The sequence below is a fragment of the Pelophylax lessonae genome, assembly GCF_965119305.1.
Source record: "Pelophylax lessonae genome assembly, chromosome: 1".
Taxonomy (NCBI): Eukaryota; Metazoa; Chordata; class Amphibia; order Anura; family Ranidae; genus Pelophylax; species Pelophylax lessonae.
The window spans coordinates 469648087-469675347 of record NC_138768.1 but is presented as its reverse complement, the minus strand read 5'-3'; the positions used below and the strand labels follow the sequence as shown (position 1 = coordinate 469675347).

The 27261-nt window shown below is 43.0% G+C and overlaps 1 protein-coding gene across 2 annotated transcripts in view; it reads right to left on the bottom strand.

The window, feature by feature from the left end:
• MISP (mitotic spindle positioning) overlaps positions 1–27261 on the bottom strand; it is a 76535-nt gene that overhangs the window by 32804 nt on the left and 16470 nt on the right. Inside the window, exons 2-4 of one of the 2 annotated variants that reach the window (XM_082243189.1) lie at positions 16023–18135; positions 15062–15219; positions 8007–8254 (exon numbers count right to left, since the gene is read on the bottom strand). In XM_082243189.1, coding sequence (XP_082099315.1) covers positions 8252–8254; positions 15062–15219; positions 16023–18135 — 2274 coding nt within the window. In that variant the 3' untranslated portion in view covers positions 8007–8251. Of the gene's footprint in view, positions 1–8006; positions 8255–15061; positions 15220–16022; positions 18136–27261 lie in introns of those variants that run through there. The other variant, XM_082243188.1, reaches the window with a different exon arrangement.

Genomic DNA, 27261 nt, shown 5'->3' with positions numbered 1-27261 from the left:
CATACTTTTTCTAATAGTTGTCCCTCATTCCCATCTCAGGAAGTTGGAAGGTTTGTGAATGTACTTGTTTCCCTAAAGCGATATTAAATCTCTTGCTCCCCCTCCCTTCTCCAAGCTAACAGACAGACTTGAGACTGCACTGTCCACTGTTAACCCTTTCCTATATTAAACCTAAAAACAAAAATGTAACATATTACAGCTTACCAATCCTTACATGTGATGGCTGCATTTGTTTTCTTTTTTTTTTTAGTCTTTTCCCCCTTATTTCACCTGATGATTCAGCCATTAACCTCCTGTATTAGTGTGTCTGCATTCTGGTTCAAGTATATCAGATATTTCTGGACAGCAACATTGTCTGTCTCGGGAAAGGATAATGTTAGACTAGCAGATTTAGATGGACTTGACTAACAAATAAAGCTGAACCCCAGCTAATACTTTATAAGCAGTTATTGCAACCAGTTTTTTCCTTTTGGGATAAAGAGTTTACATAAATGAATAAAAGCTGATCATTGTAAGATCCCCTGTCAGTGGTAAATGGTTTATCTTAACCCTCCAACTGCCACTTTTTCTGGAAAGCTTGGTCTGTTAAAGGAAGTTGAAAAATAACAGGCTTACTGGAAGAATCACCATGTGAAAAAAAAAAAGGAAAAAAGTCTAAAAATGAAAGAAAATGCAGCTATCACATTTAAGATTTGGTGAGCAGTAATTTAATAAACATTTGCTTTAGAGTTTAAAAGAGAAGTATGGCTTTTAAAACAAAAAAAGAAAACCTACTCACCTAGGTGAATGCAGCATCCATCCCCGCTGGCCCTGTAGTGAGAACTGAGTGATCAAACACCACTGATTGCTCAGTTCTCCCCCTCTGCGCTGAGCAAAGAGCCATGACTGTCAGTCAGCAGCTCTCTGCTCTCCCCTCCAGCACTCACTGGAGCACTCAGCTGGGGAGGTGGCAGGAGGGGCTTGCTCAGGCTCTCAGCAGTATTGGTCCAGGGGTCTGGGTGGATCGGGATCTGGGTGGGTCGGGATATTTCCCAAGCCTGGACCAGCTTATTGATGTCAGCCGAGAGCAGGATTTAGCTCGCTGTCAGCTGAAAACAGGTGACAGAACGAACTGCACTCCTGTGATCTATAGGAGAAGCTTTGGCTATACTTCTCCTTTAATTCCACTTTCAGAGAAGCAGCACAGAGAAAGCAGGAGCCAGTGACATTAATAAATAAATTAATGATTTAATTCATTAATAATTAATGATAAAGTCTTGTTTTGTTTTTTTTTTTCAGTAAAAATACCAAACATGTTATATTTACTTGCTCTGTGCCATGGTTTTGCACAGAGTGGCCCAGATCCTCCTCTTCTCTGGTCCCTCTTCTGTGCTCCTGGTCCCTCTCTCCTGTTGAGTGCCCCCACAGCATGCAGCTTGCTGTGGGGTCACCTGAGCTGGGCCGCAGCTCCCTGAATCCATTCAGACAAGGGGCTGAGGCCCAGCCCCGCCCCCTCTCTCTCCTCATAGGCTCATTGACAGCAGCAGGAGCCAATGGCACTATGGCGCTGTCTCAGCCAATGAGGAGAGGAGTCCTAGACAGCCGAGTCTCTCGTGCAACATCGCTGGATCTAGATGGACCGCAGGTATATATTAAGAATTTTTGAATCCTTTCACTTAGTACCCAGCGTTAGTGGCCATCATCCCGATAGACAGATACAAAGAGGGTACCCCCAATGGTTTGGGACTTTAAATGCCACTAAAACACTGAAAAAAATATGCAATAAGGTATTTAAAATTAAATTTTTAATATACATAGAAAAAAACAACAATAACTAATTGTACATGATTATATATACCCAACAACCAGCTGGATATACACAGAATTAAAATTGCATGCAAGAACAGACCAGTATCCGTACAGAAGACTCCTAGGTACCATTGGTGGAGAGAACCGGACCGGGTTATTAGTTATTGTTGGTTTTTTCTATGTATAATAAAAATTGAATTTTAAATACCTTATTGCATATTTCTTTCAGTGTTTTAGTGGCCTTTAAAGTCCCAAACCATTGGGGGTACCCTCTTTGTAGCAAGTATATATTAGGGGGGCTGCTACACACAGAAGGTTTTTTTATCTTAATGCATAGAATGCATTAAGATAAAAAAAAAAAAAGCCTTCTGCCTTTACAACCACTTTAACCTCCCTGGCAGTATTCCCGAGTGTGGCTCGGGGTGGAATTTCAGTACCATTAGCGTTAACCCTGAGCCACACTTGGGGATAACGCCAGGGAGGATCGCTGGATCCTGGAAGAGGTTACATACCTTGTCCCCGGGATCCCGCAATGTATTCCGTACGGCGGCCGGATCTTCCGCCTGATGCTGTGTGCCCTGGCTTCCGTTCCCTGCGAGCGTCGCGTTGCATCACAGGGGGGTGGAACCGGTGGCAAATTCAAAAAACACAAACACACTGATATATTGTAATCCTATTGGATTACATTACTAAAATAACATAAATTGACCTTAGTTTGCCCCCCCAGTGCTTTCTTCAGTGCCCTTCCTGCAGTTTTTCTGTACTTTGTGTCTGAAAACTGCAGAACGACCATGGCATCAAAAAAGCGCGCCGCCACCTCAAAAGCGGTATATGACCTGCTGGAAAACAGCGTCAGCGATACAGGATCGCTTGCAGAATTGAGTGATAGCGATTCGTGGGGAAGTTCGTCATCGGACACAGAAAGCGATTTCAGCGATGATCCTGCGACTGTGCCCAGCAAAATGCAGACTTGGTGCTCGATTGACTGTGGTACGGAGCACGTAGCGCCCCCCAAGATTCCCGTTTACTGGAGCACCTGGTATCAAAGTGGATGTTAAGGATGACAACCCCTTGGCATACCTCCAACTTCCAACTCTTTTTGACCGATGAGGTTATTGTTACGGAAACAAATTGGTACCAGGAGCAACAAGCCGCAGCGCATCAGAGGTTTTCAAGAAGCAGAATGTGGCCAAAGAGGACATCTGGAAGTTTCTGGGCCTAAATATTCTGCAAGGAGTGGTGGGGAAATCCCTGCAGAAGTGGTATTGGACCACCAACAAATTACTAGCCACTCCTTTTTTTGGCACGGTCATGTCGGAATACACATTTTCTCTCATAATGAAATATTTGCACTTTGCAAATAATGAAGAGTTGAGACTTTTCATTCAGCTCCAAAACTCAAAAAGATTTGGAAGGTTTATCCAATTATTCTGAAAAATTTCCAGCAGACCTATGTATTAGATAGAGACATTTGTATCAACGAAATAGTTGGTTTGGATTGCTTGTTCTTAAGAATTACATGCAAAATAATGGTACCGCTTTCAGCACCTAAAATCTGAAATAATCATACCGCCAGGGAGGTTACAGGTTGTAAGCTGAAGTGCTTGGGTAATAATTTTAGCAGTTTACTTGGGAATGTTTATTCTATTGTCCTCAAAGTGTTAAGCTAAAAAACGCAGAGGATTTATTACTACATGAAAAGTGTATACTGGGGTAAAATAACAACAACAAAAAAAAAACCCCATTATGTAAATTTCTGGAATACATGCATTATTCCCAGTGGCGTACCAACAGGGGGGGGGGGGGGGGTGGGCACCGCCCCGGGTGCCACACATTAGGGGGGTGTCAGGGAGCACCAGGGTGACACCCGGGGTCGGCCACCGGACTGCCTCCGCCGCTCGCTGACACAGAAGCGCGGAGGAGGAGGAACTGTTCAGAGAATGAGAGAGAGATTACCGTCACTCACGGAGCCCTGAATACACAGCGGGCGCTGCTGGAGTTAGCTGTGCTAGATAATGAGAAGGTGATTGGTTGCTAGGACCGCCTATCAACCAATCACCTGCTCATTAACTAGCACAGTTAACTTCAGCAGTTCCCGCTGTCCCGCTGACCGCTGTGTATTCAGGGCTCGTGAGTGATGGTGAGTCTCTCTCACATTCTCTGCTTTCAACAGTTCCTCCTCTGCTCTAAGGGGGGGGGGGGGGGCGCTTGCATTTTAAGGGGGTCCTATTGGGGGGAATGTATTGTGAAGGGTTTTTTTTGGGGGGGTGCCTGCATTGTAAGGGGGTTCTATTGGGGAGGGGGGGATGTATTGTGAAGGGGTTCTTTTGGGGGGGGTGCTTGCATTGTAAGGGGGTTCTATTGGGGGGGGGATGTATTGTGAAGGGGTTCTATTTGGGGGCGCTAGCATTGTAAGGGGGTTCTATTGGGGGGATGTATTGTGAAGGGGTTCTATTGGGGGGGGGGTGCTAGCATTGTAAGGGGGTTCTATTGGAGGGGATGTATTGTGAAGGGGTTCTATTGGGGGGGGGGCGCTTGCATTGTAAGGGGGTTCTATTGGGGGGATGTATTGTGAAGGGGTTCTATTGGGGGGGTGGGCGCTTGCATTGCAAGGGGGTTCTATTGGGGGGGATGTATTGTGAAGGGGTTCTATTGGAGTGGGTGGGCGCTTGCATTGTAAGGGGGTTCTATTGGGGGGGATGTATTGTGAAGGGGTTCTAATGGGGGGGCGCTTGCATTGTAAGGGGGTTCTATTGAGGGGGATGTATTGTAAAGGGGTTCTATGGGGGGGCTCTTGCATTGTAAGGGGGTTCTATTGGGGTGGGGGGGATGTATTGTAAAGGGGTTCTATTGGGGGGGCGCTTGCATTGTAAGGGGGTTCTATTGGGAAGGGGGGATGTATTGTAAGGGGGTTCTATTGGGGGGGATGTATTGTAAAGGAGTTCTATGGGGGGGCTTTGTATTGTAAAGGGGTTCTATTGGGCGGGTTTGTATTGTAAAGGGGTTCTATTGGGGGGGTTGTATTGTAAAGGGGTTCTATTGGGGGGTCCAGAGGTACGGGGGCTGTGTAATGTAAAGGGGTACGGGGGCTGTGTAATGTAAAGGGGTTCAGGGGTACGGGGGCTGTGTAATGTAAAGGGGTCCAGGGGTACAGGGGCTGCTTAATGGGAAGGGGTCCAGGGGTACGGAGGCTGTGTAATGTAAAGGGGTCCAGGGGTACGGGGGCTATGTAATGTGAAGGGGTCCAGGGGTACGGGGGGTTTTGTAATGTGAAGGGGTCCAGGGGTACGGGGGCTGTGTAATGTAAAGGGGTCCGGGGCTGTGTAATGTAAAGGGGGCCTTCCTACATTTTGCTGCAGTGAGTGGAGGCGCTACACGTGACACGTCAATGAGCGGTTCGTCGTCTGCACGCCTGGGGGGGTGCCAGATATAGGATCCGCCCCGGGTGCCAAGTGCTCTAGGTACGCCCCTGATTATCCCAATGTTTTTTTTACCTTTAACAAGTACATTACCCCCCTCAACGTCATCCACCCACTATGGGACCTGTGTATTAAACCCTTCACTTTCTCTTTTCTCTGTGTATGACCTGTACCAAACTCTATTTTTTAAACTCCCTTAATACCAGCATGTTATTTCATTTCTAAAAAATTGTGGGTTTTTATACTGTTCTAGCAAAGAGTAAAGAAAACCGATTTTTTTAATGTTGGTCTTTTTTCCCTTTATATAATAACAAAATAAACCACAGTGTTTTTTTTTTTTTTTTCACAGTGTTTATTCTAGTCTATTTCTAAAAACAATATAAAATTCATTTGGGTAGTGTGTTGCAAGCCTGAGTAATTGTCAGCCAAAACAATCACAGCACTGAAATGTGAAAAATTACCTGGTAATGAAAGGGTATTGGAGGCTAATACTGAAGTGCTTAATCTGTGCTGGAAGACTGGACCCCATGTCATTGTCCCTAAAATATAGACAATCACTCATATCATTGAGAGGACACCTAAAGTGATTGAAAAGCTTGAAATCTTTTGTTCTTAAAAACAACAAACATGTAATACTTACCTACTTTGTGCAATGAGTTTGCACAGAGCAGCCCCGATCCTCCTATTCTCGGGTCCCCCACCCCCTGTGAATGCCCATGCTTTCCATGGGGGAGCCCTCGCGCGTGCTCAATCCCAAGCCAGCCTGTTTGCATCTATCAACTATTTATTCACACAGCCCCACCCCTACTCTCTGCTCACTGGTTTTGATTGACAGCAGCAGGAGCCAATAGATCCAATCCTGCCACTTGATTTTTTACTTGATAATTATGCTGTCTAAAACACAGCGGCGGGCCAAACATTGGGTCAGCTTTGGATTTAGATGGTCAAAAATCAGCTTTCCTGCATAATATGTGGACAAGTAAGGGCACCTTAAAGGATAACCGTGTGTGTGTTTGTATATATGTGTATGTATAAATATACAGTATATACTGAATATTTATTCATACATATGTGTGTGTGTGTATATATATATATATATATATATATATATATATATATATATATATATACTGTGTGTAAATATATATATATATATATATATATATATATATATATATACAGTAAAACCTTGGTTTGAGAGTAACTTGGTTTAAGAGTGCTTTGCAAGACAAGCAAATTTTTCAAATAAATTTTGACTTGATATACAAGCGATGTCTTGATATACAAGTAGCCTCAAGTCACAGCTGAGTATAAAAGTGAAGAGAGGCGCCTCTAAGTGTAGTAATATGGTTAAATTTAATGAAGGTACAACATTTAGCAACTCACATGGTTGATGATCGGAACAGGCACATCTAAGGATGCAGGCATCAGAGGTAAAGCTGTCCACATAGACCATCCTCCGCACCGTCATCTACGTCATCCTTTCCATGCTGCCCCTCTCTTTCAGATCGCTTTACTGCAGGGTGGTCTTCCCGATCAGGATTACAGACTAGCAGCCGGCGATGCAGAAGATGGTCTATGTGGACAGCTTTACCCCAGATGCCTGCATACTTAGATGTGCCTGTTTTATTCATCTCAACCATGTGAGTTGCTAAATGTTGAACCTTCATTAAATGGAACCATATTGCTACACTTAGAGGCGCCTCTCTTCTCTTTGATACCCTGTAGCTCCTGCTGGATTTTGCTTCCCCTTGTGGAAGCGGCTATTTGTGGATGGACATTTTATGGTTACACAACCTATCGCAATGCTATAATCTTTTTATATGGACTATAAATTGAAGCATTTATGAATAAATGGTTGTGGAACGAATCATCTGAGTTTCCATTATTTCTTATGGGGAAATTCGCTTTGATATAAGAGTGCTTTGGATTACAAGCATGTTTCCGGAACGAATTATGCTCGCAATCCAAGGTTTTACTGTATATATATATTTATATATTGCTGGAGTGCAGTGTGTATGATAACTCCATTATGAAGTTATTCAAGCCATTTTTTCCCAGTTCCGGGGGAAATGCGTGTGATGTGTAGGAAATTAGCATTCACTACAACTACTTTATTTTATATTTTGTTTTGTAGCACAAAATATTTATCAGTTACAGGTTTTTTTATGGCTTGCTTCTTGTAACCTTTTTTTCAATAATTGTAACAAGCTAAAAAACAAACATGCAACAATAGAATACAATGTGAAATAAATAAAAAACAGAAAGTACTTTGCGTTAAAAATATATTTGTTTGACTTATTTTTTATTTAGCATTTAATATAAAAATAAAACAAAATCAGCTGGTTCAGAAATCTCTGTAATTAGGTGTGATTTTTTTTAAATGGATTTATTTAATGATTTGGGATATATATTTTTTTTTTATATGATTTTTTTTAAATCAAACTAGCCAGTAATTAAACACAGCTCCCTGTATGCAATCATTTACTCCACTGCTGTAAAGCAAGATTGGTTAACCTTAATTAATAGAATATGTACAAAACATGCCTAGCATTCCAGAATTTATATACAGTAGATTTGTATAGGCTTGGTCTATAATTTGCTTTTTAGGCCCAGTTCACATCTGTGCGGTATGGTTTAGGTGTGTTGCGTTTTTTGGTGAATTTTACATGCGTTTTAAGTGCATTACCATTGGACTGTACATAACGTGCATTTTGATCAAAGATGCAGCAAGCAGGATATTTTTTTTTAAATGCACCACACCTAAAATGCACATAAAGCACACAGGGGTGAACAGGGCCTAAATGCGTTGAATGAAAAGTGGGTGGAGTAAATGAAGACATAAAGGCTGCTACCCTCCCAAGTTTATTTCCCTCTATGATTTGCCCCCTGCTTGAAAACAGCTTTTGCCATGAACTTCTTTTGATATACAGGGGAAGTACAGTTGGTAGATGTTACTGCTTCCTTGGACTGGTGTTCTCCACCCACCAGCTCAGACATCCTTGTTTCCAGGTGGGCAAGTAATAAGACTGGGGAAATTTCCTCTACTATTTAAAGAGAAGAGCATACAGGGTTCAGGTACACTTCACATTTTCTTTTTAGAGTTTAGATAATATTTAACATTTGATCATTTTTGCTAAGTAACTAAAACATGTGTAAGAGTAGGTGTACAGGGACATTTTGGATGTCACTATATTTAGGTTACTTTCTTCACGTAACTTTCATCATATACCTATAACAAGATAGAACCGTTTCACAATCCTTTAAACAATAAGCTAAGCTATCAAAATATACAGTATCTCACAAAAATGAGTACACCCCTCACATTTTTGTAAATATTTTATGATATCTTTTCATGTAACAACATGGAAGAAATGACACTTTGCTACATTGTAAAGTAGTGAGTGTACAGCTTGTATAACAGTGTAAATTTTCTGTCTCCTCAAAATAACTCAACACACAGCCATTAATGTCTAAACCGCTGGCAACAAAAGTGAGTACACCCCTAAGTAACAAATGTCAATATTTTGTGTGGCCACCATTATTTTCCAGCACTGCCTTAACCCTCTTGGGCATGGGAGTTCACCAAAGCCTCACAGGTTGCCACTGGTGTCCTTTTCCACTCCTCCATGACGACATCACAGAGCTGGTGGATGTTAGAGATCTTGTGCTCCTCCACCTTCCGTTTGAATATGCCCCACAGATGCTCAATAGGGTTTAGGTCTGGAGACATGCTAAGGTCAATCCATCACCTTTACCCTCAGCTTATTTAACAAGGCAGTGGTCGTCTTGGAGATGTGTTTGGGGTCGTTAGCATGTTGGAATACTGCCCTGCGGCCCAGTCTCTGAAGGGAGCGGATCATGCTCTGCTTCAGTATGTCAAGGTACATGTTGGCATTCATGGTTCCCTCAATGAACTGTAGCTCCCCAGTGCCAGCAGCAATCATGCAGCCCCAGACCATGACACTTCCACCACCATGCTTGACTGTAGGCAAGACACACTTGTCTTTGTACTCCTCACCTGGTTGCCACCACACACGCTTGACACCATCTGAACCAAATAAGTTTATCTTGGTCTCATCAGACCACAGAACATGGTTCCAGTAATCTATGTCCTTAGTCTGCTTGTCTTCAACAAACTGTTTGCTGGCTTTCTTGTGCATCATCTTTAGAAGCGACTTACTTCTGGGACAACAGCCATGCAGACCAATTTGATGCAGTGTGCGGCGTATGATCTGAGCACTGACAGGCTGACCCCCCACCCCTTCAACCTCTGCAGCAATGCTGGCAGCACTCATATGTCTATTTCCCAAAGACAACCTCTGGATATGATGCTAAGCATGTGCACTCAGCTTCTTTGGTCGACCATGGCGAGGCCTGTTCTGAGTGGAACCTGTCCTGTTAAACTGCTGTATGATCTTGGCTTCCATGCTGCAGCTCAGTTTCAGGATCTTATAGCCTATGCCATCTTTATGTAGAGCAACGATTCTTTTTTTTCAGATTCTCAGAGAGTTCTTTGCCATGAAGTGCCATGTTGAACTTCCAGTGACCAGTATGACAGAGTGAGAGCGATAACACCAAATTTAACACACCTGCTCCCCATTCACACCTAAGACCTTGTAACACTAACGAGTCACAAGACACTGGGGAGGGAAAATGGCTAATTTTGTCCAATTTGGACATTTTAATTTAGGGGTGTACTCACTTTTGTTGCCAGCAGTTTAGACAATAATGGCAGTGTTTTGAGTTATTTTGAGGGGACAGAAAATTTACACTGTTATACAAGCTGTACACTGACTACTTTACATTGTAGCAAAGTGTCATTTCTTCAGTGTTGTCACATGAAAAGATAGAATAAAATATTAACACAAATGTGAGGGGTGTACTCACTTTTGTGAGATACTGTATCTGGAGTAGGATATCCTTAGGCAGCAACAACTATGTAATATTCTGAAACAATAGCCATGGGAAAAAAGGGATAGTTATAGTCACATTGGGGTTTATTTACTAAAGCTAAATGAGGGCAAAATGAGTCACAATTTTGCAGAGAAACCCCCCCCCCCCGCTCGTTCCCCAACAAGTCTGCACGTGTGACCGGCGGACCCGATGTCCGCCGGTCACTCGCGATCTCCCCATGGAGAGGGAGAAAGGCAGGCGGTTGATGTAAACAAAGCCGCCTGTCATTCTCCCTGATCTAACTGCAGAGACTACACGATCCTCCTATGTAGGATCGTATGTCTCTGTGGTTACATCACTAGCCACGCCCCTTTACAGTTACAAGCACGCCCCTAGGGACACACTTAACCCCTGCATCACCAATAAAGTTAACCCCTTCCCAGCCCCAGGTTTATAGCGCAAAAAGTAAAAATCACACAGGTGATCAAATACCACCAAAAGAAAGCTCTGTTTTCATTTGGGTACAGCGTCGCACGACCGCCCAATTGTCCGTTAAAGTCACGCAGTGCCGAATCGCAAAATAGGGCCTGGTCAGGAAGGGGGTAAAATCTTCCGGGGCTTAAGTGGTTAATTAAACAAGCTGTGGTTAGAAGCTGATTGGTTTCTCTGCAGAAGTCTAATTTTGCAGTCTCTAGCTTTACTAAAATACCCCATAATGACTATCCTAAAGTTTAAAAACAGAGCATACCTCAAAAAAGGACATTTTTAGTATCCATTTACATCTTATTGTTGTGGAAAAATGCGGTCAAATGTGCGTTTTTACCAAACATTACAGTGTTTGACAGTAATGCATGGTAAAATGCACATTGTGATGTGGAGCAGTGCCATTTATTTTGTGTTGCATCTCCAAATTGCATTCAGTGTGGTGCACTGCAAAAAAATTAAATAAATACATTGAGTGTCAGCTCCATTTTTTAATGTTGAGGTGCACAGCCAGACCTTCCAAAATGAATAGGCTGCCTTAAAGTAGAACTATATTTTATTTTGGATAGAGTAAGGGACAATTATAAACCCTGGCAGATTTTTTCTTTTCGCCATCTGTCCTCCATTTGGGATATTTCCCTTCACTTCCTGTCCCATACCCAAAACAGTAAGTGAGAGGAAATCCCTGCAAATGAAGGGAATTTTGTGGGGTCCTCCAGGTCACCAGAACTAGTGTCCCCATTGGAACATTTCCCCTGTATTACTTTTCTGGGAACAACCCAAAATTTGGGGATTTTCTTTTACTTTTACTTTCAATGATAATAGTAAACAGCACAATTAGAGAGGTTGAATATCCTCAATAGGGGCACAGACTGCAATAAAAATGGACAGGTGTTCTAATCAATTTATACACTATCCAAAACTAAAAAAAAAAAATGTTGCCTTTAGTTATTCTTTAACATGCTATCGATCATTGTGTTATCAAAATATGAAACACATAGGCCTCTTTCAGAGGGGTAGCAGTATCTACGGCCCTCCATGGTGGACCCATTTTTAAGAGTGTGGCAGACCACAGGCTTCCAGGCATTTAGGGGACAATCCTTCCACCCACTGCATGGGCTTTTTTTTCCAGTCCCAAAGAGGATTTTGTATTCAAATTCTGTGTGGACCCATTGATCTCAAGCTCAACAAGTCCATTAAAGTTTACCAAAGCATCGTGGATGCGGCATGTGTGACACTCTCTCCAGCCACCATGGTAGGCTTTAGGTGGGTGGTCAAGGGTGGTCACCTCTTTGCCGCCTGTGTGAAAAGGGGCCAAAAGTCTAAATTTGCCATTAATGTTTTAGTCAGGTAACATTTAATGCTGCCTATAAGGAAATATGGAGGCCTTAACTTTAAAATACTGGACATTATGTTTTATAAAAGTTCCAACAACCTGACTCTAGGCCGAGAAGGTGTTGCTTGCTACACCCCTTTTTAAATTATGTCATTGCTTTATATTCTAGGGAATTCTCTAGAAAATAAAAACAATATTAGCTTATGCTTTTTCCCTAAAATCATCTTCATTGTTAGTAAACTGAACAGGAAATAAAGAAGGTCATGAATTGCAAATATTTTACCCCATAACCACAGATTTCCTTATGCAAAGAACAGTTTAAAAATGTATGGCATGGAGTATCGCTGGTTGCCAGTTTATTGTCATAGGCAAATTTTCAACTTCTATGATGGGATTACATAATTTTTGGAGCTCCCTTTCTCCAAGTATTTATGTTTTTTTTTTTTTTTCCGGTATATACTGGTTTTTGTTATTTTGTTATTTTTTTGGAGTTTACACTTCAAAGTCCTATCTAAAAACTTTCAACTGTGATTTCAGACTGAATAGATTGCCTGGAAGGGCTACCAAATGGGTACCAAGCATCCTATATTGGCAGGGCAGACATTGGGGTTGATTTGTTAAAACTGAAGATTGCAAAATCTGATGCAGCTCAGTATAGAAACCAATCCGCTTTCAGTTTTTTGTGTCAAAGCTTAATTGAACAAGCTTAAGTTAGAAGCTGATTGGCTACCATGCACAGCTGCACCAGACTTTGTACTCTCCAGTTTTAGTAAATCAACCCCATTATATTTATGTAATCTCCTTTGGACACAATGTTGGAGAGTCAACACTTCTGTCCATTTGGTTATTATAGCTTCCTGTGTCCCTGCTGGGAAGACAGTCTTCCTATTGGTCCTCGGGAGCATTGTCTCTGGTACAGAAAAGCAGGGCTTTTTTTCAGCTGGAACTTGGTGGAACTCAGTTCCACCACCTTTGGCTCAGGCCCTCTGCTCCCTGCTCACTACCATCATTTGTAAACATAGAAGTCTGGCTTTGGTGTTTACAAGTGACAGCTTGTCACGGATCTGATCTCCTGAGCGTCTCCCACTGAGTGAAGGATGGGGACAAGGGAGGTGCAGTGACCCGGGGTGCAGTGCAGATGCCGACAACCCCAGTGGATGATCTCCCCACAAGTGAGAGAGGCAGAGCCAACTACAATGTGCGGAGAAGTACTAGATGTGGCTGGGTGCTTCTGCTTAATACAACAACAAAAGTGAGACATGTGGAAGATGGCAGAGCTTTAAAGGAGGTGGGGAGAAGATGGGGGCAATGGAGGGGGAGGGGTTGCATGCAGAAGCAAGAGCTGAAGAGGGGTGAAAGTGAGATGTGGATAGGGGATGCATAGGTAGGCAGCTGTGGAAGAAGGCTGAACTCTGCACTCTGTATGCAGTGCACCCCTGAACTCTACACTATGTACATAACATACCCCCAAACTCTGCACTCTATTTGTACACCCCTCTGAACTCTGCACTCTGTATGCAGTGTACATAACATACCCCCAAACTCTGCACTCTATTTGTACACCCCTCTGAACTCTGCACTCTGTATGCAGTGTACATAACATACCCCCAAACTCTGCACTCTATTTGTACACCCCTCTGAACTCTGCACTCTGTATGTAATGCACTCCTGTTATTTAATGCCTCTTTAAAAAACCCTCCCACTGTTTGTGAAACTTGACCAAGCCCACTATTTGATGCGGTTTGAAGTGTGTGTGGGAAGTGGGGGTGTGTGTGTGTGTATGGGGGGGGGGGGGGGGGTCGTAGTTGAGTTCCTGTACCTATTTTCTGAGAAAAAAAGCTCTGCAGAAAAGGATAGGAAATCTACAACTCACAAAAACCGGGGGTGAGGGGAATTCTTCCCCAGGGTAAACAGGTGACAACTGTCTAAGGGGGAATGTCATATAAATTTGCAGAGATCTCCTTTTTCATCCTGCTATCTCTCTGGCACAGGGAGTAAAAGAAAATCTCCCCAATGGGACACAAGCAAAAAAAAAAAAAAAATCTGACAAGGGTCCTAAATATTTTTCACTTTAGCCAAAACCATAATAAAAGGTTTTGACACTAAATCCACTTTATAGTCTTAATGCCCCCAATTGCCCTCCATCCCCCCAAAAGTCTCCTCTGCATATACAGTATATTTTGTTCTGTTCTCCTATACTTACCTGATGTGTTCTGGAAAGTCAGGTGACATGCTGGGTCTTCTTCCTCTTTGCCTCTTATCAGGCCTAGGGAAGTACTCTGATAATGCAAATAGCAGTGCTGACATGATACTAACACAGCTATCTGCTGCAATAAACTAAGAATGAAGGGTGCTTTGACACCCCTTATGAAGCTAGGCCATGACACTCATTCATTCATATTATGCTCTCAATGTTCTGGGTTGAATGATATTGAGCTTAAAATGAATTGCAAGGGACTGTTACACATTGAATGTGAGTATTGAATCCTGAGCTACTTTTTTATTGTACACCCTAAATTTAAAAAATGCCCAGAGTTGGACTTAAAGTGTTACTAAACCTACAACCATAAAATCTGCCTGTATATGCAGTAAAGCAACTCACTGTGGAACCTAAAGGGTTAATCCTGCGCATTGTGTAAAAAAAGGCTATTTGATCCTGGCTTCTGTTATCGTCCCCTTTTTCCACAGCCCCCAATCCATCTCCTAATAGTACGGAGCCTTGGGGGCAGTCTGCACATGCTCAGTTTGGAGTATATTGCTATTTTTGTTTTCTTTTTGGAAGGATGTGAATGGGATCGGCACAGGGCCAATCAGCACTGTCTAGACAGAGGGTCAGAGGTCATGCAGGCTCATAGGACAGTCGGAGGAGAATGAAAACTCCTCTTACAAACTTTAACCAGTGCTCTGTCTGACACTATTAGAATTAGGACTGGTGAAGAGAAAAGAGATTTAGCAGTTTATATTTACTATAATAAATGCATTTCCATGTTTTGTCCACCGTTGGAGACCAGATATGGTAATTATGGGGTGCTAGGTTTAGTAATACTTTAAGATAATATGTTCCCTTTTAACAGGTTGGTGCATCGATAGTGCATAGTTTCTATTGCAGAGAATTACTGCAGAAAAAGGAACTACTTACCCAGTTTTCATGTCTTTTCAAGCTGCCTGATTCAGACTCCGCAAAAACTATTTTGGGATATATTCTTGGTGTGAACATTTGTTTACTTGCTGTGTAGGAAGGTATGGGGCTGGATGAACTGCTTTTCCTAGATGCAGAGGACCATGTTCTTGATCCATCTAAGAGATAAACATTAAATACTTTATTACATTATGAAAACATTGTTCATCTTAAAATGTCCATCTCTGTAAATCAAACTCCTAAAACATTTGGAGTGCAGAAATATTTCTTTAATATATTATAAATAAAGACTAAAAGCTTCTGTTAAAGCGGAGTTCCAGCCACAGACCCTTAGACCTCTATACATCCGCTAATCCTGTTTCATACATTGTAATAATATGTTTGCAAGCATGAAATCTTACTTTATAAAAATTCTTGTGAGCGCCGCCATCTTTGTCCTGGATCGCCGAGTCCGTTGCGGGGAAATGCCTGCCCTGCTTCCTGGTTGTAGTGGGCAGAGGCCGGTGAATCCAGCGCGAAATCTCACGCATGCCCAGTACTATGTACTGTGGAGTACTGTGCTACGCCTAACATCGCGTCATTTCCTGTTTGGAAATCACGTGATGAGAGGAGCGGACGGCCGCCTTCGTCACCGCCCATTGCATCCTGGGAGCCACGAGTAAGAGCTCCAAGGACGCATTGCGGGACAGGAAGTGACAGCGCGGGCCGCGGCCGAGGAAGGAGGAAGTGGATGGTAAGGTGAGTATATTATCCTCTCTAAAAAGGTAAGTAAAAAAATAAAAATGCCGGGAATATCCAATTCGGGCTCAGGAAAGGATAAGGAAGCAGATGCCATAATATCGGCAGGCATGATTTTGGGGATGGAACTCCGCTTTAAGTATGTTGTAGCATGAAAATGTCATTAATATATACAGTACACATATATACTGTATTATAACTAGCAGCTGCTCAGACTGTTTACCTGATGTTAGTGATGGCCTTCCATACTGATTATATTCATAATGATCGTCTTTGGATGTGGCAACAGGAGTAAGTTCACTATTTCTTCTTTGTTCTTGTAATTCCTGATCTCTCTCTAATGTTTTGCGGATTTCTTCCTCAATCACAATGGAACGTGAAGGCCTCAGCCTCATATTGTATTTCAAACTGCCATTAGCAGATTCTGATGTTTTCTCCATTTTATAATCCTTTTCCTCTTCAGCCTTATCTTCTATGCTGAATTTCAAAGGCTGAACTTGAAAATTCTCTTTGTGAACAAATGTTTCCTCTGCCGTTTCCTGAGCTGTAGTGGTTTCAGTAGGTGTCCTTACATCTAGAATATTGTCAATACTTAGCCTTCTGGTTCTGTAGGGGTTGAGTGGTGTTGGTTTCCACTTAGTTCTTATACTGTAGGGTAAAGGAGCATCAACGACTGTCAAATTAGTTGTCTCATTTTCCACCCCTGAGTCTCTCTGGTTTGTACTAGCTTGGATGTCAGCTATGATTCCCTTGGAGGTAGTTTGGGCTGTTGTTGTTTTCAGTGGCTGAACTGGTATTTCATCTGCTAGCTCAAACAACTTTCTGCGCTCATCTAATTCTTGGGCATTTCCTTTATCATAAAGCCCAGCCACTTTTCCTTCGTTTTTTAGATCAGCTTCCCTTTGCTCTTCTCTTTGAATTTCTCTTTGAAGGAAAAAGGCAGTGCGAGCTTTGTCTTTGTTCTTTTTGGACATCTGTTTTTCTGGGGAAATAGACAGCACTGGATTTTTTTGGATTTCTACTATCTCTGTTGATTCCACTGAATGCTGAATTCCCCTCTCTCTCCTTAAATTTTCCTCTCTTTGCAATGCAAGACGGATTTCTCTTTCGATAGGGGTCTCATCACTGGGGTTTGGAATGTTGTCTTTCTCTTCTGATATCAATTGCGAAGTCTCTCCTCTGTAAACTTCAGTTGACTCTTTCGGCTGTCCGCTATCTACAGAATCTAAAGAGAAACCCTTTAAGAACTGTTTGCGAAGTAAACTGGCACTTCTTTCCCTTCCATTTGTTTCTTGGGTTACAGTACCTTTATTCTTATATGCATTTATGTCCTGCTCCAATATGAAAGACTCTTTCGGCTTGGTAACCTCTGAATAGCTATCACTTTCTTCGTATAGAGACTGAGAAAAGAACCTAGGTGGTCTGTGCTGGAGTCGGGGAGTTATAGGCAGACTGTTCCTCTTCTTTTCTAACATTACAAACTGCTGCCTGGCAGCTTCAAAATTGATCTGTTCCATGTCTACATCGGCTGTAGTTTGACCATCTGATGGCCCATTCACTTCTTTGTTTGTAAATAGGGAATCATTGCTGCCTTGTATATCGATCAAATCTTCTGTGTCCAAACTTTTACGCTGACCTTGCTTTTTGATAATGTCTTTTCTTTCCTGTTCAAGCTCCCATGCTTTCTCTGGGGTAAACTGACGTGAACCTACCCTAGCTTTTCCACCATCTTCATCATCACTGTCAACAAAGAGCTTGCTTGGGCTCGTCTCTGAACGATGTGAACGTACTTCAAAACGTTCCTCCTCCCTCAGCACTTTCAACTTACTATTTCGGTCTGGTGGGGGAATCCACACATCCTTTCTCTTATCTGCCACTTGGCTTTCATCAGGTATGGAATTAGTTAGATCTTCCCGGGAACCATTTATACTTCTGGATGAGGAGAGGGAGAAGATTTGGCTTCTGGTCACTCGGTCCATGGTTAAGTCTGGAGCAGTGGTGTTTTCCTCTGTGTTAGTGGTTATTTGCCTCTGCTCTTCAGAAATATACGTTATCTTTTCATCCACATGAATGTTCGTTGTATACACATTCAATTCCCTTTCAGTTTGTGTTTCAGATGTTAGTTCTGTTAGTTTGAATGGATTCTGTATGTCTTCATTGTTTTTTTGTAAATCCTCTGTATTTGAGTCAGAATTCAATGAACCAATAATTTGATACTGTGTTGAGATTTCTGTTATAGTCTGAGTAGAGTCTGTGTTGTCATACTCATTTCCGTAACCTTCGGATAACTCCGATTCTGGTTGGTTCGAGCTTCCTTCTTCACCACTAACTGACACCTAATGTAGAAAATTGAAATACACTGGTAAAATAAATAGTTTTTTGCAATTTTAATGTTTTTTTTTTTAACTTTCTTTAATAACAAACAATGCAATTGCCAATAGCAAATGGCAGTGTAACAAACAACATCTAGATGTTGGTGATGCATGAATTTCAAGACAGTAGACAATAGTATAAACCAGGCATGTCCAACCTGAGGCCCGGAACCTCAGGCAATGCGGCCCACTGCCCCCTGACAATTTTTGCTGGGGAGGAAGGAAGTCAGGTCGGGGGCACGGCCACACAGCAGCTTCCAAGAAACGGTAGGCAGAGGCTGCCTCAGAGGGGGGGGGGGGGAGCATGTGCAGTGTTTCTGACTCCTACCACCATGACCACTTGAAATCACTGAGGTGGTCATGGTGGTTAGAGTGTTCCTTTATTATCATTTAGAAGAAGTAAACCTCTGTATACTGATTCAATTTCATTTGATCATCCTCTAGTTGTGTTAAATTAGTGCGGGGGCCGCGGTGGCGTGGGAAGGGCGCGGCGGCATTTTTTTACTTATATACCTTAACTATAGTATATATTTTATATGCGGCCCGAGAAAATTTCTTTACACTCAATGTGGCCCAGAGAAGCCAAAAGGTTGGACACCCATGGTATAGACATTATGTAATGCATGCAGTAAAGTTGTTGGAACAAGAGAAGTGGCTAAAGTCTTTCAATATACATGCACAAGTAGATACTAAGAGGATATATTCTAAAGGTGTATGTCAATGGAGTATATATTGCAGCTTACTAGTCCTTGGTGTGGTGGCTGCATTTGTTTTCTTTCCCCAAGCTTCTTTTGCTTTTTTTCACCTAGTGACTCAGCTGCCCAAGCCCAGTGTGTTATTTGCAATGTCACTCCTCCAAAGTATCTCTGGAAGAAGTCATGGTTGTCATTAGGCTGCTCTCCTTATATGGACTACAAACATGTCTGTATCTCTTCATCTCTTTTGGAGCAGGGCAATTGGTAGTTTAAAGAAGATAAGTAAAGAGATATTCTTCTGTGCAGCTCAAAGGAAGTGACAAAGGCACTGTATTTCTGGCAACAGGGGTTTTCTGTAATTGCTGAAAATTGTTCCTAGCTTGGAAAAAAAAAAAACAATGCAGCCACCACATATAAGGGCTTTAACCACTTAAGCCCCGGAAAGATTTTACCCCCTTCCTGACCAGGGCCTATTTTGCGATTCGGCACTGTGTGACTTTAACAGATAATTGCGCAGTCGTGCGACGCTGCACCCAAATGAAATTTATGTCCTTTTTTTCCCACAAACAGAGCTTTCTTTTGGTGGTATTTGATCACCTGTGCGATTTTTTGATCATGCGCTATAAACAAAAAAAATAGCGACAATTTTGCAAAAATAACAATATTTTTCACATTTTTTTATATGAAGTTCCCATAAAACAAAAATTGTAAAAATCTAAAATTTTTTAACATTTTTGGCCAATTTGTTTTATGCTACCTATGTTTGATAAAAAAAATCACAAAAAGCGTATTTTGATTGGTTTGCGCAAAAGTTATTGCGTTTACTAGATTAGGAAAGATTTTTGTCATTTTTGTTGTTTTTTTTTTAACGAGTAATGGCAACGATCTGCGATTTTTTTTGCGGGACTGCGACATTGCGGCGGACAGATCGGACCTTTGACTGACATTTTTGACACTTTTGGGGTTACCAGTGACATTACTACAGTAATCAGTGCTATATATATGCACTGTTACTGTAAAAATGACACTGGCAGGGAAGGAGTTAACTTTATTTGAGAGGGAGGGGTTACGTGTGTCCCTAGGGGCATGTTTCTAACTGTGATTGGATGTGGCTACTGGTGTAAGAACAGAGATCAACGGTCCTACATAGCAGAACCGTGTGATCTCCATTCTTACACAGGGAAGAATGACAGGCGGCTGTGTTTACATTAGCCGCCTGCCTTTCTCCCGCTCTAACGGACAATCGCAAGTGCCCGGTGGACATCGGGTCCGCCGGGCACACACGCGGGGGGGTCCGTGAGCGAGCGGCGGGGCGCGCTCGCTCCCTAGAGCCTCACAGGCTAGCGACGTAGACCTACGTCGCTTTGCCTGTGAGGGGCTGACTGCCGACGTAGATTGGCGTTAGGCGGTCGGCAAGTGGTTAAGCTGCGATATATTGAATTTTTATTTATGGCTTTAGTTAACCTTTAATATATGCAGTATGAAGAACCACACAATTAACTAGACTGATATTATATATTAAGGCAGGAAATGGGCAGGGGTGGGGGAATCTCTCTGTTAGTAGCAGTGAACAACAAAGGCTACTGCTTGACAGATAATTAAAAGGGTGTTAATTATTCCAATGGACACCAGGTTTTGGTATAGATGTGCAGGAATTTGTTCCAACTGTGCTGTGAGATATTTCATGTTTTGGATGTCGTAAATACACTGCTCAAAATGATTAAAGGCACAGTTTTTAATCAGAGCATAGTATCAAGTCAATTAAACTCCTGGGATATTGATCTGATCAGTTAAGTAGCAGAGGGGTTTGGTAATCCGTTTCAGCTGCTTTGATGTTGATGAAATTAACAGGTGCACTAAATGGGCAACAATGAGATGACCTCCAAAACATGAATGGAGGTGTGGCCACTGACTTTTTTTTCCCTACTCAACTTTTCTGACTCTTGTTCACTAGTTTTGCATTTGGCTAGGGCTAGTAACACTACTGGTAGCTAGAGGCGATACCTGGACCCTATAAAGGTTGCACCGGCAGTCCAAATCCTCCAGGATGGCACATCAATACGTGGCATTGCCAGAAGGTTTGCTGTGTCTCCCAGCACGGTCTTAATAGCATGAAGGAGATTCCAGGAGACAGGCAGTTACTCTAAGAGAGCTGGACAGGGCCATAAAAGGTCCTTAAACCATCAGCAGGACCGATATCTGCTCCTTTGTGCAAGGAGGAACAGGATGAGCATTGCCAAGGCCCTGCAAAATGACCACCAACAGGCCACTGGTGTAAATGTCTCTAACCAAACAATCAGAAACAGACTTCATGAGGGTGGCCTGAGGTCCTAAGGATGTCTAGTTGGGCCCTGTGCTCACTGCCCGGTACCGTGGAGTTCGATTGGCATTTGCCATTGAACACCAGAATTGGCAGGTCATTATGCTGCCTGTAACATTGTTCAGCATGACTGATTTGGTGGTGGGTTAGTAATGGTCTGGGATAGCATATCCATTGAGGGACACACAGACCTCTACAGGCTAAATATTGGCACCCAAACTGCCATTAGGTATTGGGATGAAACCCTTGGACCCATTATCAGACCCTATGATGGTGCAGTGGGTTCTGTGTTCCAACTGGTGCACGACAATGCCCATATTCCAGGTGAGAGTATGCAGCCAGTTTCTGGAGGATGAAGGAATTGATACCACTCAATGGCCCCCCACGCTCGTCTGACTTAAATCCAATAGAACACCTCTGGGACATTATGTTTTGGTCCATCTGATACCCCCCAGGTTGCACTTCAGTCTGTTCAGGAGTTCAGTGATGCCCTGGTCCAGATCTGGGAGGAAATACCCCAGGGCATCATCTGTCATCTCATTAGGAACATACCCCAACATTGTCAGGCATGCATACAAGCATTTTGGGCCATACATTTATTTAAAGGTTAACTCCACTTTTGTGAGGGGAAAAAAATAGCAAACGAAAAAAGAAATATAGCATATACAATTGAAACTCAAGTCAAATTGTAATTGAATGTTAATAAAAATGACCTTTCCTTTTCAATCTGCAGCTCTGTAATTTTCTCTAAAATGCAAGTCAATATGGATACTTGAAGGTGTTCTGTACACAGAACACCTCCAGGTGCTCTGTGTACAGTACACAGAATGTGTACAGAACGCCCCCCAGAAACATAATTTCCTGCTTGTGTGATTGGCTCACTGATTTTCCAAGAAGTCTGCACAAAGATATAAGTCAGATATCAGGCATCCCCTGCCACAAAAATGTAATATTTGGTGACATACTCCCAATAGGAAATCATGTCTAAAAGGATGCAGACCCTGCAATTTTGCTCATTAGAGCCCTGCATGTGTAGCAGCTAATTGACAATTATGAAACCATTCCCATTATATTCACTTGCCACATGGAAACAGACAAACACACAGGGATTTCTTCAGAATAACAAAAGATAGGAAGTTTGTTTAAATCCTTTAATGTACATAGATCACCCAGGACAAATTTTATTTTCTCAACTAAAAGAGGAGCTATTCTTCAAATCCAAATTGGATGATTCAGCTGGGTGCGCTATTAAGCGTCTGAAAGAGGTCAGAATGTGATTCACTAATATAATAGAACATCTAGTTAGATCACTTATGGGTATTTTTTAAAGATTTGTATTTTTTTTTATTTTTCAAGATAAGTACAGCCAAAAAAGTGTAGCATGGCACAATCCAAAGGTTACAATTCAGAAATATTTAATAAAGACACAAAACACCATTACAGTCAAGGGTTATGGTGCAGAGAAAATACAGTGACAACTGCTGAGGACTACAAATACATTTGAGATTGTGAAGCTTTTGGGTGTGGTGTATAAACTGCCTGCTGAACACAAAAACATGGATAAGTGTGAACACCCGTCTGCTCCAAAACAGGAGATATAGCAGATGAAAATCACTATGGGTAACAGGAGTTTGGAGGACTAAGGGAATAAAAAAAGAAAAAATCATGAGAAAATTAAGGGAAATAGTGGTATTCGTCAGAGAAAGGAGCAGAAGGGAATGGAGGGGGAAGAGAACATTTAGACATGAGTAAATATCACATGGTAAGAGTCCAGAGATTATGGCCACAGTGCATTGAGAAATGCTACAAATCCTTAACCACTTCCATACAGGGCAGTTACACCTCCTTCCTGCCCAGGCCAATTTTCAACTTTTAGCGCTGTTGCATTTTGAATGACAATTGTGCGGTAATGCAACGCTGTACCTAAACTAAATTTATGTCATTTTCCCCCACAAATAGAGCTTTCTTTTGGTGGTATAGGATCACGGCAAGGTTTTTTCTTTTTTACTAAACAAATAAAAAAAGACCGAAACGTTTGAAAAAAAAAGTTTTTTTGTTTATGTTATAAAATTTTGTAAATAGATATGTATTTTCCTACACTGACAAGCACTGATGAGGCTGCACTGGCAGGAATTGATGAGGAGGCACTGATGGGGTGGCACTGATGATGAGACACTAATATGCAGCACTGATGGGCACTGATAGGCGGCACTTATATGCAGCACTGATGCCCACTGATATGTGGTACTGATAGGCGGCATTGATGGTCACTGATAAGCGGCACTAATGGGCACTGATAGGCGGCACTGATGGGCACTAATAGGTGGCACTGATAGGCGACACTGATGGGCACTGATAGGCGGAACTGATGGGCACTGATAGGTGGCACTGATGGGCAATGATTAACACTGGTGGGCGGCACTGATAGATGGCAATGATGGGCACTTCTGGGTGGCACTGATAGATGGCAATGATGGGCAGCACTGATGAGGAGGGAACTAACAGGCTCCCTGAGCACTGATTGGCATCCCTGGTGGCATGGGTGGTGGGCATCCCTGGTGGCCATGGTTGGGCAATCCCTGGTGGCTCTAGTGGCATCCCCCAAGGGTCTGCACTGGTAATCAATGCTCTGATTACCAGCACAGACCCCCCAGTCAAGAGAGCCGCCGATCGGCTTTCCTCTACTCGTGCCTGTCAGGCGCGAACTGAGGAAAGCCGCTCAATGGCACTTCCTATTTACTATGTGGCCAGCTGTGATTGGACACATGATAAAGAGTCTACATCATAGGCTCTTTACCGGGATCGGTGTGTCAGAGTGACACACCGCACCACCGATCACCGCTCTACGCACCCCCCGGGGGCAGCCTAGAGTCTTATGATGCCCAGCCGGGATGGGACAACCACTCTGCGGCCGTCATTTTACTATATGGCGGTCGGGATGAGGTTAAAGAATTTGTCATGGGTATCATTTAAGATACTAAAAAGCTTTTCGTTGATCATAAAGCCATGATGGTAAGCTTTGGTCTAATGAAAGGGGATAGAAATGTGCTTTCCAAGCTTAGGCTATAGTTTGTTTTGCTGTTAGGAGGTTTGCATGTCGCTAGTTTTTGCTGGTGATTAAGTAGATCAATTTGATCATGTAAGAGAGCAAACTATAGGTTGTGCTGTATTCATATATTAAGTAAGGTATGCAAAATGCCCTTGGGCCAAAAGAGACCAAAGGACAAAGGGATCATCATGTGTGTTTAACATTGCCAAGCTCATTACATTTCCTAAAGCACTGTTTAGAGGCCACCCATCAGGGGTAAGGGCTTTATATTCTGCCTCACGAGACATTACATTAGAAGAATTTTAGATATGTTCAGGTTTATTTGGGACCAGTCTTCTTCAGTTATGGAGGCAGGAAAATCCAGTAGCCAATTATTAACAGAAGAGTGGACTGGGAAGCAGGGAAGGGCATTGAGGGACATAGGATACATAGGATACATGGTTTTTCTGTACTATAGTTAAGCAACAGTTCAAGATTTCCACTAGCCTGTGACTGGACAATAAAAGGAACAGCAGCAGAGTGATATTCTCATTTCTGTCATTTTGCTCTCTAATATTATCAGCATGCCCATTGGACACATGGGTATACCAACACAACTGATTGGCTTCTTGTGCTATTTCTCTTTCTCTGAGGCCATCATGGACAGTTTGAATATTGGCTGGTTCAGCAGGAACCGGCCAAGATTTGAACCGTGTATGGGCAGGCTGAATGTACCAAGTTGACCGATCAATCAACTTGGGTACAATCAGCTTGCCGAATTTACTTGCGATTATCACTAGCAGCTGCTGTAGCCACTAGCAATAATCACTGTCTTCTCCCGGCGGGAAGACTTTCTCAGCCGTCCCGGCTGGGAGAATGACAATGAGATTGATTTACTAAATGCAAATATACTGTGCACTGCAAGTGCAGTTGCTCTAGATCTGAGAGAAAGCTCTGAAATGAGGGGAAGCGTTGCTCATTTCTATCATACAATCATGTGCAAGCAAAATTGCAGTTTTTTATTTTCCTTGCATGTTCCCCTCAGATCTAGAGCAACTGCACTTGCAGTGCACAGACTATTTGCCTTTAGTAAATTAACCCCAATGTCTTGGAAGGAGGGATTCCCCTGTCAGCACTGTATATGTTGATGGGGGAATCATGTGAAATTCTTTTCTGCAATTCATGGTTGCAGGAAAGAAATTTGCACCATCTATGGCTTGCCTCTGTGCACTGCTGAACAGGGGATTGCAAGATGCTGAAACCAATTTAAATTCAGGTACTTACACTGCCCACATTTTAAAAATATATTAAAAGAGTAACTCCACTTCTGTTAAAAAAAAGAAACTTTTTGGGTGATCAATGTACATTGTAGGGCTTTAACAAACTTTGTAGCAGATTTGCTGTTTCTTTTACTAGACTGATCACATAGTCATTCTGAATGGTGAACCTAGGTCATTCTTGATACACTTTCTGTGAGATTTGATTACTCTTTGGGTAGTATAACTGAGTTATACAGTGTCCAATGGTGTTAGGGGCTAGGGGGAGTGGTAACATCACCCCTCTGTCAATAGATTGTATAACTGGCTGCTAGACTGATACACTATCACATGAGAAAAGGTCCCATGTTCCCTCATACCTGGAAGCACCTGGTAGGACTCTTACAAAACAGGTAGGATTATATAAATTTGGATTGGATTGTGATAGATCTGCTGCAAAATGGAAATGGATATTCCTTTCATCCCTAAAACGTACCTTCATACTCATCACTCAGACCGAAAAAGGATTTGCTTCCAATACAAAGACTGATAAAACTCTCTGAATTGTCCTCCTCCTTTCATATAATAGATTATCCCAGTGGGTAACCCCAGTGAAATTATTTATTATCAGGGCCGGTGCTAGACTATTTTACGCCCTAGGCAAGACCAGCTACTTGCGACCCCCGCCCCCAAAAAAATAAAAAGGGAAGGGGTTAAAAACTCCTCTATATCATACCCAGTGACCCTGATCTGATGGCTCCTCTATGTTATACTGTCATACCCAGTGACCCCCATATTCCTCCATGTCACACCTGGAGACCCTAATGTCCCTCTATGCCACACCATGGGACCCCGATGATCCTCCATGTCACAAAAGGGGCACCTGATGTTCCTCCATGTCATACCCAGAGACCCTGATGTTTTTCCATGTCACACCTGGGGACCCTGATGTTCCTCCATGTCACACCTGGGGACCTCAGTCCCCCATGGCACACCCAGTGACCAAAATTCCTCATTGCACACCTGGTGACCCCGAAACCCTGTTAAACCAGGTGACCCCTATCCCCCATGGCACACGTGGTGACCCTGATTCCCTTTCACACCAGGGAACCTCCATGTCACACCCAGGGACCCTGATCCCCTGTTCTGGGGACACTCACTGGGTGGTATAAAGAGAGTGGCCCGCACTCTGCCCTCCTTCACCGTGATCCTGCTGATTCCTTCTTCCAGGATGCTCCTCTTCTGGACCACAGTGCTCACCACAGCTCCAACCGGCTTCTGGTGAAGGGAGAAGCAGCAGTCCGAGAACTCCGCACGTCCCCAATCCCAAACCTCCTCAGACCATTCCGGTGCCTCGTCGTTTCTGCTCCAGTAAAGGTGCCACCCTCCAGTGCCAAGCTTGGGGTCAGGTTCAGCTCTCCTCCGCTCCCTGCTTAATACCGACCCAGGGAAATGAACGGCTGCCCACCAGCTCAGTGCAGAGAGTCACTTCCTGCCCAGGGTTTACACCATTCAGCTCCAGCCAAAGAGGATCATCATGCAGGCAGCACTCCTGTGGGCTCCCTTCCTGCCTCTTGCCCCCCCCCCCCCCAACAGTGGTGAAAAGCCAGGTCCTGGTAGTTCAGCCACTGCCCCAGACACCTGGCATCTTCCTCTGTCCATTCTTCCTCCCCCACTGCCGCCCCCTCCCCTCAGCTCACAAGGATCATTCATGATGGACAGAGAGTGCCAACTCATGGTTGCAATGCGCCCTAGGCGGCTGCCTAGTTTGCCTAGTGGAAGCACCGGCCC